Source organism: Microtus oregoni, unplaced genomic scaffold (assembly GCF_018167655.1).
Source record: "Microtus oregoni isolate MIOR12 unplaced genomic scaffold, Mior012 000004F_ref0000308, whole genome shotgun sequence".
Taxonomy (NCBI): domain Eukaryota; kingdom Metazoa; phylum Chordata; class Mammalia; order Rodentia; family Cricetidae; genus Microtus; species Microtus oregoni.
Genome location: NW_024543063.1, coordinates 42,938,380 through 42,952,118, shown reverse-complemented (window position 1 = coordinate 42,952,118; position 13,739 = coordinate 42,938,380). Strand labels below are relative to the sequence as shown.

General features: G+C 49.8%; 1 protein-coding gene across 1 annotated transcript in view; it reads right to left on the bottom strand.

The window, feature by feature from the left end:
* Positions 1–13,739, bottom strand: part of Zfhx3 (zinc finger homeobox 3) — a 155,784-nt gene that overhangs the window by 90,093 nt on the left and 51,952 nt on the right. The window contains exon 3 of the mRNA XM_041650527.1: positions 7,016–7,247. Within this exon, the coding sequence (XP_041506461.1) occupies positions 7,016–7,247 (232 nt within the window). The remainder of the gene's footprint in view (positions 1–7,015; positions 7,248–13,739) is intronic.

The window sequence follows — 13,739 nt, the reverse complement described above, 5'->3', positions numbered from 1 at the left end:
TTTCCAAAGCCGTGAGAGATATCTCAAGACAAAGTTTCGTTTAAGTAACGCTTGGTACAACAACGTCCTATGGTTCTGTTACGGGTGCCTATGTCTACGCTACGAACATCCACCTGGGTCTCCAGAATGTTTGGGTACTTAACACCAGTCTTCAACAAAGACACAGTGCTGTGCCTCTCAGAGTGGGCCCACGGGCGGCCATCAGGACACACAAGAGTACATCCTTCAAGAGGATGGTTTGGACGGTGTGATGACAACCCAGCTTGGGACAGGCTAAGCTGTGATCCAGTGTGAAGTGGTGAGCTAACACAAAAGCCCGATGAAGCCATGAAATATAAAGTGAGGACGGAACATATTCGATAGCAGGAAAGGATGAATGGGTGAGAACTTTTGCAACCTAGACTCCTGAAACCAAGACAAGTTCTGCAGAGAGAGGGGCCCTGGTGCTGGAGCACAGACAGGGCACCGGTCAGGTGAGGCAGGAAGCTGTGGACTCTGGACCCACCACCCAGGTGACCTTCTTGCTGATGTCATGCTCTTTCCAGAGGGACCCTTCCAGACCAGGAATCGGTGACAGCACTCAGGCAGCCCTCTGCCCATGTCCACCTTCCAACAGACCAGGGCATTAGCATATTTTGCAGAGAGCCTGCAGAAAAGTTTAATTGCCCCTAATTACCTAGTTCAAGAAGGTTCCTGGATAATGGCTCTCAGAGTTCTGGCCTGGTCTTGACGTAATTTCCCTGACTCCAGCTCCTTTATATCCCCACCTTACAGACGAGAGCCTCTCCAAAGGTGCCTTTCCAGCAGACACTGGCATCCGGGGCCACCACTACACAAGGCTCTTGTGTAAAGAGGCTGTGCTTCAGCCGAAACGGAGCTGGGATTGTGCGTGAGCGTGCATGTGCCTGCATGTGTGTGGGGCGGCGGTGGGGGCTGGGGACTCCAGCATATACTCAGAGGAAGTACTGACACAAGGAATATGTAATCAGAAGCCGTCACAATTACAAATGTAAATGAGCAGGCAATTGGCACTGACCTTTGTAGATTGTTAGAGGACTAATTAAGGCAAATCAAGAACTTGGTTCCAACAGAAAAACAAGGCCACATACACCCTGAGAACTACTCTTGGCCCCAAGAGGTGGATGCAGAATACACCAGAGTCAGATGGGAACCAGACCACGGAATGCTTTGTGCCTGCGACAGAAAACTAAGTCCAGGAACAAAAAGCCAGTGGAGATGCTCTTGCTATGCTGCGAGGTGATTTGGCTGGGAATCTCAATGGACATCACCAGCTTGAGCTCCTGCCATGGGCAAAATGCTGTTTGGTGCCACATAAACAGATCCCTCCCAGGAAGCTGTCAGCGACACCAAGTAATAAACTCTACTTAAACATGGGCCATTTGGAAAGGCACAAGGAAAAGGTTTCTTTGAAAACAGTGAGCTATATTTATATTTGATCCTGCGAGCCCAGATCTGCTCTGCAGACTCTGTTTCTGTTGATGCGCAGTGCCGACGGACCCTTTGCAAAAACGTCTTTCGAAAAACACCTCAAAATTTACAATCTTTGTTAGGAAACTGCACTCAAAATAGAAGAAGTCCTGTGGGTGCCATTCCTCCAGATACTAGGACCTGCAGCTACCCAAATCTGTTTGCCCCTTTACCTTTGACATCTTGACTTCGGTACACTTCAGCCCTAGGCTTTCCCAAACCCTGTCAACAAAGACCCAGCAAAAAGGAAACGAGAAAGCAGAGGCTTCATAAAAACAGAGCTTCAGATGTGAGGAGCTGGCTGTGATGCCTTTTAGCACTGTGAGAAAAATTATATTGAAATTGCATGCAATTTAGTTATTTTTACAAAAGCAAAAAAGACACACTTCATGTTTAGAGGGCAGCCCCCCGCTGATTTTGAAAACAGAGCCAAATGAGAATGCTGGACTCACTGTCTTGTTCTCTGAAGTCACAAGAGAGTCCAAACACACTCATTGGGACTTGGCTTAAAGACAAGAGCCACTAAGAAGCCAAAGAGAGCTTCAGTAAAGACCGGCACAAAAACACCGCATCACCTAACAAGTTGCATTCACCTCCCCGACCCCAGAAAGTCACTACCCTCAAAGACTTCAGTTGTGCTCCCCAACTCAACAAAAAGCACATAAGTCACCCTTTGATAATCTGATTAAATTATAAGTGCATAAAGCTTGGAGATCTCTGTGGATATGAAAGAAAAAGTAGCTGAGGCAAGAGCGATGAGACGAGCCAGTAAGAGGAGGAGGGAGGACAAAAAAGAAAAGGCAACAGCAGAAACATAAAGGGCTTCATAGCCTCAGGAGTTAGGTCACTGATAAAATAAAATCAACCACAGCTTTACCTAGGAGCCAGAGGTACCTTTTTCATAAGCAAAGCAGGAATGGGATCCTTCGAGTGACACACCCACACGAGCTTTTCTAGGGCTTCTGGTCAGCCAAGGCAAGGCAGACAGCAGGTGCCAGCCACTGAGAGATCATGCCAACAGCTCCTGCCTCCAGACAGGAGGGAAAGGACATGACCAAAGCCGAGCCAAGCCAAGAGACCGACTACTTGGCCTTTGAGAGAAAACAAAACAAAAAAAATTCAAACTGACACACTGGTTACTCCAGGTAGAAATTAAGAACTAAAATTTCTAAGGGAACAGGACATGGTTGTGCCTAGTAGAGGTTGCAGTGCTGGAGATCAAATTCAGGACCTTGTGCATATAACAGTGTGTTATATCCCAACACGTATGCATGGGGGTGACATGGGTGAGCATGTGTTCTGCGATTTGGAGAGAAGGGGAGGGAAGGAGGGGGAGAGAAAGGGAGAGAAAGAGTGAGTTTTCATTTTGGACTGAGGTTAGAAAGAAGATTATAGCACACACAACACTTGGAGCCAGGTGGGCTACACACCTACAGGCACCAAAGAGAAACAGAACCACCTGAGAAGTGGTGGCCCATCAACCTGTGCCCTGTGCAGGACCTGCATGATCTAACTCTGGCTCTGAGACCTCTTGTGGGCTATGCAGCCATCACGACAGTGTCAATCTCAGAAGGGTTACAAAGGATGAAGAAAAATCTTCATCCTTTCTTGCATGTCTACTCCTTCTTGAACCAACAGGTTCTGGCCAGATGCCGGATGAGCCAGACAGGAAGTCTTGGAAGGCGGACCATCTCTGGGAAGGAAGTCGGTCACGCATTCATTCCTACAGAAGCTGTCAGTGAGGGAGACTCCCAACCACTGCGGAAGGGGCCTGAGATGAGAACATTTGGGCCTGACAAAGGACAGGAGACGACTGCTCAAGCCTTTTGCATGCCGCTCTGCGGGACAAGGACCACAGGAGAGAAGACAGGCGTAAGAACCACAGAGTTGAAGCAGACCACGGGATACCAGCGTCACAACCTCCAGGCAGGTGGACCAGCTAATGACCACCTGGCTCGCGGCTGGGGTAGGCAGGGACCTGAAAGGGGCTCACGGGCTTCCTAATGCTTCACGCGGCATGTGAAAGACACTTCTTGCTGGAGGGTCGTGTCCTGGTCTTTTAATGAGCACAGGACGGGAAGTGCTGACAAAGTCCGTGTTTACGGAGCTGAAGCTGACAATCTGAAATATCTCGGTTTCATCGGGCCTCGGACATCCCTTTTCTTGAAGACATCCTTTCAAGTTTTTAAGAGCGAGTCCCTGGGGGAGAGGGAGGCGATGTTTCAAGATGTGTTCTCTCTCCTGCGGGGATTTCTAAGACAGAACCGTGTTCCTGTCAATGTCAGCGCATTACCTAATAATCTGTCCCTTTGTCGTCAGCGGAGGATGAACTTCACGGGAGCACGTGTGTGGGAGGAAGCGGGCGGGGCGTGTGTGTGTGTGTGTGTGTGTGTGTGTGTGTGTGTGTGTGGATGCTGGAGGCAGCAGCATGACTAGAGGCCAAAGACAACACCAAAGGATTTTGAAATTCGGAAAGGAAGTCTAGCGCCCTGACACAAGCTGCTCGCATACTTGGGGCGGGGGAGGCTAGCACACAGTAAGTGAAAGGAAGTGCAGAAGGTGGCATGGGAGAAAGTCATTCCAGAGTGGCCAGCAGAAAGGAGAGTACTGCACTAGCAAGCAGGGGGCAGCCTGCTCCACTCCACAGACCTGAACTGAGTAAGATGGCGGCTGGATGCGATTTAGTTCGGGGCACCTCACTAATAAAAAGGGAATTCTGAGTGGAAAGAGAGAACTACTACAGGGTGAAAGAGACCTTGAAGCGAAGGTTGGTGCACGGAAGGAAATGCTGCGACATGACGGCACAGTGCATCTTGGGGAGGGGGCCAGAGAAGGACCACACATATGCTAGGATAAAATGGTGGGACCAGGGATCCCACAGCCAGGAGACACATGATCTCAGGCCTTCAGGACAAGGGAGTGTCTACAAGTGCCCGTTCTCGCTGTTGCTCCCCAGAGTACACACCCACTTGTACGATGGGGTCAGACAAGATCAGGAGAGCAGCTACCTGAAAACACCTGGGAAGAGACGAGCCTTCCCAGGCCTGCAAGGGACAGACATTATCCTGGCCCCTGCTAAGAGCACATTCCTGAACTGCCTACCATGGCAGGGGATGCTTTTCATAGAGACGGGAAACGTCATCTATCCCAGTGGAAGAAAAGTCCTAAATGGAGGTCTGTGTGTCCTGTCATTTGGGACAGCCAAGGAGCCATGGGACGATCCCAACGGAGCTGAGGAGCCTGGGGCTTTGCGGGGGGGGGGCTTAGTGGGATGGCTCCAAGAGGAAATGAAGCTGACGGAGAGAACTGAGCACGGAGCGCTTGGAGATTAGGAAATGTCTGCTCCGGCAGCGCTAGGTAAGCCATGAATTAATCATGACTACCTGGAAAAGCAGAGAAAACAAAAAGTTGTACAAGAAGGTAAATGAAATTATAAAACTCTACAAGGCTCAGCTGTGATTAATATTTATAGAGTTATAATAATGAAAATACTGAATATTAATATCACCCCCAATTATTATTTCATCCTAATAGAAGGGCGAGGGAGGGGAGGAGGGGGTTCGTAGGGGGATGGGAGCACAATGAGAAAGAGCTGGGGTGAGGGGTGGCGTCCGCTGGCCTATGTGTACAAAGTGGCGTCCACCTGTGGCAGCGTGAGCACACACAGGGGAATGTGAGGTGTGCTGTCTGTCTGTGGTGGGGGCGGGGATACATACAGGGAGAGTCTGTTGCAGTTTCCGGGGTATGTGCAAATACAGCATGTGTGCTGTGACTGTGTTTGAGTGCATGTTGTATGTTGGCAGCATGTGCGTGAGTGTGTATGGGCAAAAGTGGGTCCGGTAACCACCTGTTGGGGGCTGAGGGGCGCTCGTCTGCGTGAGGTCTGGGTAAGCTTGTGTGCGGATGCACGGGTGGGCAGGCAGGAATGGGGTGGGAGCCGCACAGCAGCGCACTGGGGGGGGGGGGGGGAGGTCTCGCAGCTCAGAACACCAGGCAGTGTTCAAAATTCAAAATTCAAAATTCATCATGAGCATGCTGAGAAATAGAGATATGTAAAAAAGATCAACATCTAAAAGTTGAACCACTCTCCCAATCTGGTGAATGGGATGGGGGAAGGGTTGGCATTTTTCCCCCCTAAGGTTTATGTAACTTTCCACTTCTGAAAACTATTCAAATGCCTACTTGATTTACAGCATCAAAATCAACACTCCACAGAAGCTGAATGGCTGGGAAGCTGCTGCAGGAGATGAGGGATTAGCGGCCTAAAAGCTCACATGTGGTCACTTCATTTTAGGAAATGGAGAACAAAAACAGACAAAACAACAACAAAACCAAACAAGTGAGTTCTACAAAACACTGAGTCCAAGAGGTGGTACAACAGACATCCAAGGAACTGCTGGAGTAGATGTGGCCAGACCAGCGGGCTGAGCGAGGAGCAGGGGCGTCCTGAGGAGCAAAGCACCGTGAACTATGGACATGCATCGACAAGGGTCAAGAGAAGCATCTTCCTCCTCTCGCCTAGAGAGATAAACAACCTGGAAGTCAAAGAAAAGGAGCTTCCCAAGGGAGTGGGCAACACTTCAAACTCCACAGAAAAGAACAGGAACCCCAGAAGGCCCTGGGCTCCCCACACAGACTGGTTTAGTAACAAGAGTGAACAGGTGATAACGTGTTGGGAACACACTAGAGATAAGCTACAAAGATATTTTTTTGTTTGTTTGTTTCAAAACTCATTAGGATTTCATTAGAGAGTAAGACTGAGAGAGGCTTCATTTGACCGGTTTCTTCCTTTGCTTCTGAGATAGGGTCTCACCGTGTAGCCAAGGATGGCCTAGAACTTGTGAAGTTGCTGCCTCAGCCTCCCAGGTGCCGGGGTTACAAGCCTGTACCACCAGGCTTGCCTTGTTTGACTGTTTGACAAGAAGCACGTGACTATCTTGTACTATCTACCACGTTAAGAGTCAGGAGAGGTCCTGTTAGGAATGAGAGTTACGTGGGAGAAGGAAAGAGAGACAGAGTCTCCAGAGATGAGATGGCGGGAAGTCGAGAAACACAGCAAACTGCATGAATCTACAAGTAGCAGGAAGCCCAGAGGCCTGGACCAGTAGGACAATATGAGTCCCGTTCAAATACAGCCATAACGGGTGCTAGTTTTAAGGTTCTCTGCAGCTCAGTTCTGAAGCCCTGACTTAGGGACCACAACACTAGTCCTAGGACTTGGCAAGGCCAGTGTGCAGCAGTAACAGAATCTGGAATGATTCTGAGCGAGAGGAACTCAGGGGTTGGTGTGGAAGACTTGCCATGGGCCTGCTGCTGGACAAGACATCTACGACTTCCCTGTGGTTGTGAACACAGGCCTAGCAAAAGGCAGTCCTTGAGAAAAAAAAAAACACCAACCCATATTCCTCCCACCCAAAACACAACAGCAGGCTGAGGCACCGACGCCAGACACAGGAGCAGCCACACTGGGGAGGCTCTCGCAGAAGCCCACCAAGCCCTCCCTCCCCTGTGCACTGCCGTGTCTCACCTGGGTCAGTGGAGGGGCACCTGCGGATGGTGAAGATCTGGCCCAGGTCTTCGTCCTCCTCCGGAAGGCCCTTCTGCAGCCGCTGCAGCTTGCGCAGACTCTCGCTGCGCTGATGCTTCATGGAGCGCACGTGCTGGATGAGGTTGAGCTTGGCCTTGGTGGAGTAGTTGCACAGGACACAGTGGTAATAGCAGCTCTCCCCCTCCACGCCGCTCTCGTGCTGCTGCAGGTGCTGCAGGGACAGAGGAGAGCAACACTCAAGGCACGTGGAGGCACAAGCCACTCCTGTACTGGCCACAGTGAGACAGGTGTGTCAGCTAGGGACCGTGGTAGGTCAGGTTAGCCAATGCTAGGCTCCTTGCACCGGCTGTTTTCTGTTTCCCCCGCGTCCTCGTCTCTGGAAGCACTTCGAGGGTTAAATGACATGCTGAGGTATGTGCGCCCGTCTCTCCCGTGTGGCCGGCCCCTCCCGGGCGACTTTCCACAATGAGCCCTGTTAACGGTGCTCATCCACTTTTCTCAGCTCCACACAATTATAAAAGGCTCGCCCTTTCGCACTGCAGCGTGCACTGCTTCGTTTAGAGCAGAGGTGGGCAAACTGTGGCCTGAGAGCAAATCTGACCTGCTGTCTGTTCTCATCAATAAAGTTTTATTAGTGCACAGCTAGGGCCACTGACAGACTACAATCTCTAGACCTTTTTGAAGCCTCAGAGTTGAACAATTGTGACACAGATGAATGACCTGCAAAGACTAAAATATTATGATCTGGACCTTTACAGACAAAGCCTCCTCCCTCCCCACCCCGCCCAACCTCCTTGCTTTTGGGACAGCTCGTGGTCAATCTGACAGCAAAGTCCCCTCCATCACTCACACAGAAGCAAAGTACAGGTCTGGGCAGTTCCCTAATAAAAACAATCGTGGGACTTTTGTTGTTGTTGGTTTTTGTTTTTTGGGTTTTTTTTTTTTTGTATTTAAAATGACGGAGCTGAGGATGCAGCCCATTTGGTAGGTGGGTGCTTGCCCAGCATGTATGAATCTGTGAGATCAGAATTTAAGAGTGCACAGCTATAATTCCAGTGTGGGAGGTAGGGGTAGGAGAGTCAGAAGTTCAAGGTCAACCTTGGCTACACAGTGGGTGTGGGGTTAAAGTAGGCTACATAAGGTTATCTGGGAAAAAAAAAATTTAATTAAAATTTTTCTAGCTGGGCATGGCGGTACATACCTATAATCCTAGCACCTGGTGATTGAAAAACAGGACGATCATTAGTTCAAGGCCAGCCTAGTCTTAAATAGTAAGCTCGGGCCTCAAAACTAAAACAAAGCCAGAACAGCAGTACAGCAAGGTCATCTAGTTCATCACTGGTTAGTTGCACTGGTCCCAATGATGCTTTGTTTGGCAGACACCACATCAATTCCAGAACATGGAAGCCCAAGAGCCAACAGGAAGCAGAACACAGGCAGCTTAAAGCGTGGGCAAAAGAACAGCAGGTGCCAGAGAAACAGTCCACAGAGGCCAGACTTCTGCACCTGTGCAACTTAACGGTCACCCCAGAGCAAAAGTCACCAAGTTCTTGGACCTCTTGTGAGAAAGAGGTGGCTATTAACAGGGATTTGATTTGCTCTTTGCATAAAAAAAAAAGACATCTCTCATAGTCCAAAGGACTATTCTGACAGTCCCCATTCACTGTACATGAAGCAGGGCAAACAGTCCAGAGAGCTCAAGTGGCTGACCCAAGTAACTCAGCTACAGGCAAAGAAACAGCTAGAGCCCATCTTGTCCCCTCTACACTGTACAGCCAGCATCACCAGGGATGAAGGAGTACAGGAGACTTACAGGCCTCACATGCTCATGTGATTGGGGGCCCTTCCTCTTGCTCCACCTTCCCACATTCAACTCGGGTCACCAGAGCCTGGCCGGAGGAGCTTGAACAAGCACACAACAAATGTCTTGGGATGGCTCTGTGGCAAAAGTCTCCCTCCTGACTCCAGAGGGCTTGTGCAATGCCCATGCCTTGACAGCGATTTCTGATCTTGTAGGGACGGGAAGGGATGCCTTCTTGTCCAGCTAGTAAGGCAAGGCACAACAAAGCCAGAGCCCTCAGAACACCATGTGCTTCCAGAGACTGCAAATGACAGAATGGCCCTACGGGCACGAGCACACCCTATCTGACAACACCGTCCCGGTGCTCACGTGGTCACACGTGCACATCTTACATCCACCAAGAGGATGAGGGAAATCCAAAAGGTTTGCACATAACCAGATGGAGAAATAGGAATATACCTATGAGGTACTATGGCCAATTTACTCGAGAGGATGGTGGCCCTCAACCACGAGAACTGAGGCTCTGCAAAGAACCTGTGCCAACCTGCAGGAGCAAATTCAGAGGGCTTCACGGGCACCAAGTTGAGAACAGGTCCATGGTTTGACCCCCACCCCATTCTCCAAAAAAAAAAAAAAAATGGGAAAGTCAACTCTTTCCAATGCAGCACTTGGAACAAAATGAAGCCCCTGCAAGTAACAGCTGCCCAGAGCAACTCCACAGCCAGGAGCCAGAAGAACCTGCATGAGAAGCACAGAAGTACAATAAAAATCTTCTGCAGATAAAGTGTGTGGGTTTTTTTCCGCATTGTTCACCGTTAGGGTATACAACAAGACAATGTTTAGTGGGGTCCACAACCCAAGGAGGAGGAAGATCTGGAGAGGTCATTCTCTCCAGCTTCTTCTCTGGGCCTTGCAAAAGCTAAATCTCCCAGGGGGATGGATCTTCCCGAGAATGAGGGTGTGGCCTGGGAGTGGGAGCTGGGAACACAGAAACTGCTCTCCTGGGTCAGAGACTAACAAAATAACACTTGTTAAAGAGACCATTAAAACCGAAGGGACCAAAAACTAAGAGAGAAAACAGCCAGGGCCCAGAGTGTCCCATTCCATAAGAGGTCTTGATAGCATCACCAACTAGCAAGATTTGTAAAAGTCCCAACCCCTAAACCCGCATGGTTTCCTCATGGAAGAGGACTTCCTTCCAGAATGCATTGAGTTTGAAGCAAAGCACCTAAACATAGAGGTGAGGGTGCTATTCCAGATGGCTGGGGCTTCTAGTCTCTGAGCCAGAAGAGAAGACTAAGACCTACAAAGAGTCAGACAGGAACTGAGATGTCCAACTGTCTTTTGTTCTCCAATCTGGGGGCTCTAGGATGGCCAGGCCACATAAATTCTGAACTGAGATAAACATCACGCTGGGAGTTCTTGTTTTTAAAAAATGTGTGTGTGTGGTGGTGGGGGGGGGAGATAAATTCTAAAACCATTCTGCTCACAAGATCGCCGTGGTAAGGTGCAACCCACAGAACTGCCACCAACTCTTTTGTCTGCCATTGGAGAGCCATTCTGGAAAGGAAATGGCCACCCATCACAAATCATAGAGGAAAGAATAAAAGGAAACAAGAAGACCTGAGCCACAGTCCCCTCTACTAATAATAGTACAGGGAGCAAGCAAGTGAGCATGAGGGTGGGCACACGCACGCGCACACACGCGTGCACACACACACACGCACGCGCGCGCGCGCACACACACACACACACACACTCACACATTCTCATTCTCTCTCTATTTCCAGATGTCCACTTTCCCATGCACAACATGGGGTTCCTGGCGCTTACCTGCATGTGACAACCCTGTCCTTATTCCTTGTTACTGGAGTCAACAAGGACTCAAGGCCTGTAGCAGACTCTTGATTTCCGCCTGAGCCCTGAACACCTCCAGTAACTCCCCAGCCCTGAGTGTGTCAACCTCCTTGGCCCAGCTGTCCAGATTCTGTCTTCCTCACAGGGGGGCACTGCCTCTCGCCAGAGTCCCACCCTGGGAACCTGCCTAATGCCAGACAGCAGGAGCGGGTGGGGCCAGAAGAGGACTCCACAGGGCAAGTCAGGCCGCCAAGGACATGCCTTCCCAGCAGAAGAGCAGAGATGTTTTCATTTGGAGAAGGAGGGAGAATAATTTGTTCCTGACCCAGCTAATTAGAATACCCTCAATTGGGATCACAATGTATTTAATTAAATTCACTGTAATATATGAGGAATCCACCAAGGCACAAATCCCACTGCTGCACTCAGTAACAGAGCAGCTACCTCTTTCAGCCTCCTTGCTCTCCTAGCCAGGCAGGAAATTTCTCTCCCATGCCAATCCTGAATTCCCCGACGGACGCTTCGTCTCTATCATGGAGTTCTCCCAATGGGGAGGAGGAACCCAAGTTCTGTTGTATTTCTTTCCATTTCCCTGCCTCCATGTTCATCATCCCTCCGTGCCCTTCTCTGTCAGGGCACAAGTATGGTTTGCACAAAACAAAGCCTCAGCTTCGGCTGTGGTGAGTGCGGTGTCTGGCCTCCTGGGACTCACAGAAAGATGGCTGTGGAGCCCAGTTGTTGGGGTTTGTTTGGGGTTTGAGTCTAAGTATCTACAACACATGAGCTTTACACAGGCAGAAACACAGTGTACCACACCAGGGCCTTCACAACCGAGAATTCAGGCGATGACAGCGATGATGCAGAGGCTATGACAGGTGCCAGGGGACAGGATCCCATCAATTCTAATGTCACTGTATGACTATGCCACCCAGACTCTGAAATCCAGCACATCCCAGAGAAACAGCACAGACAGCAAAGGATTACTAAAGAAGGGTGACCAATGAGAAAATTAAAAAAAAAAACAACAATAATAATTATAATAATAGGCACCCAGCTAAATGGCAAACAGTGGAACCCAGGTCTATCCAAACTTTCCGGGCCTAGTCGTCCTTTGTCTGCAGCTTTGGATGCCAGTCCTTTTGCCCTCCAAGTTCTGTTTGTTAGGAAACTGTCTACAGGAGCTACCATGAGAACAAACCCCTGTCCTATCAACGGGTGAATAGGTGGGTGGGTAGACGGACGGATATTAACCTGAAGGAATGAATGATGGATGGGTAGGTGGGAGGGCGGACGGCAAACTGCATGAGTGAATGCTGCAAAGGACTGGCAGAGAGGCTTACCGTGAAAGACTTCTACGAGGGAAGAGGTTACCCAGCTTGACCCATACTCAGAAGCAGAAAAGGTCTCTATCTCTGAGGTCTCTAAATGACCACCGAGCAGCAACAGAAGACCAGCTGGCCATCACGGCGAGCCACCGGGAATAGGAGTGGTACATGCCAGGCAGTTGGCATCCTATGCCGAGCATAAAGGGGGTGGCTCAGTCACTGGTCAGAGTGGCATTCCTGTGTCTCCACCAGATCATGGTTTCTTGCTCTCTCTTTGTCTCTCTCTGCTCTAAAATGCTCGTCCCAGCTGTGTGGAACATGGTATACCTCATTTGGAGACACCTGAGGTCCCACACCTCTTTCCATGGCTTCCCTTTCTGACTTGGGTCAAGGCGGAGAGCCCTCCCCACAGTGAGATGCTTTTGACAAGGAGCCTGGCAATGGAATGTGAGCGCAGAACTCCAGTTAGTATTTTAAGAAGGAAGGGAGAACCAGGCTGTGTGGCTGTGGGAGTCTATCCATTAATATGTTGTGCAAGCTCACCCCAGCCAAATATGGAAAGCCAAAGAGGGCTCGTTAGGAAATAATTCATCATGGGAAAAAAAAAATGTGCTCCTGTTACTTCTTTCTCAGGAAAATGAACCAACTTCTGTCAGAGAACATTGATTTCTATAAATCTGGAGAGGCCCCAGCTACCACCTCCTCCTCAGCAAAAGGAAACTTCTAACATCTGGTTCTTCATGCATGGGATGTGAAATATTGATCCGGTTCGGTCACGGCTGCCACTTTAAAGAAAAAATGGGCAGAACACATTCACACGCCCGTGCGTGTACAAACACACACTCAGAGCACACACGATTCACAACAGGCAGGCCGTTGGGAGTAGCACCTGTTATTATCAACACGCCCACACAGACTCTCTCGCCACACTTCAGGGTACATGGTGTGTAACTGTGTTTTGAGAGTAAGAGAAAAATGGCAAAGCTCTCTAGTGAGGGAGACAGCTTCTAGGCATCCATCCCAGTGAACCAGCTAAGCAAGGGACCACCACACAGCTCTTGCTCAGTGAAAGAACAATCCCCACAGGGGACGTCCTGGCTGACTCCAGTCACCTGCTGGGTCCTGGAGGGCACCTTTAGTAAAGATGTGTGTGTGTTGGACTTCTCTCCATCCACGAAGCTGGAAGAGAGGGCTCTAAGGGAACAGCCCCCTGGGGTTACATACTAAGGGCTTCAGGTTCTTGGGGGCCAGGGTACAGTAGTGAAACCTCACCAGCAAATCTGATGGGAAGGGGCTGGGAAGATGAGGAGGATCCTGAGTTAGCCTGCAAATTCCCCAACATGGAAAGAGGAAGCCAAGATGGGTGCACTGGCGCCCTGGGAGGCTCAGAGAACCCGACTCCTGTCCAGCACTGAGAGGGTCACGTGACCGTCCTCGCATCAGCAGGCACAGGACAGAATTCCAAGTGTGTGCCGTGGGCAACGTGGAGCTGATCTGAAAGACCTTTCTCCAAGAGGCTCCCCAAAGCCCAGGCTTTCACCTTGAGCGCCTATAAAAAGAATCCCTTTCAGATGCGCTGCATCCAGGGGCGAGGACAGTTAATTTTTTTTTTTTAATCAGTGGGGTTGAGTTGGTTTCAGACTGAATGTCAAATTTCCGGCATGATGCGTGAAAGGTCAACCTAAATATATACATATTTTCTGTTTAATCTTGGCTTTTC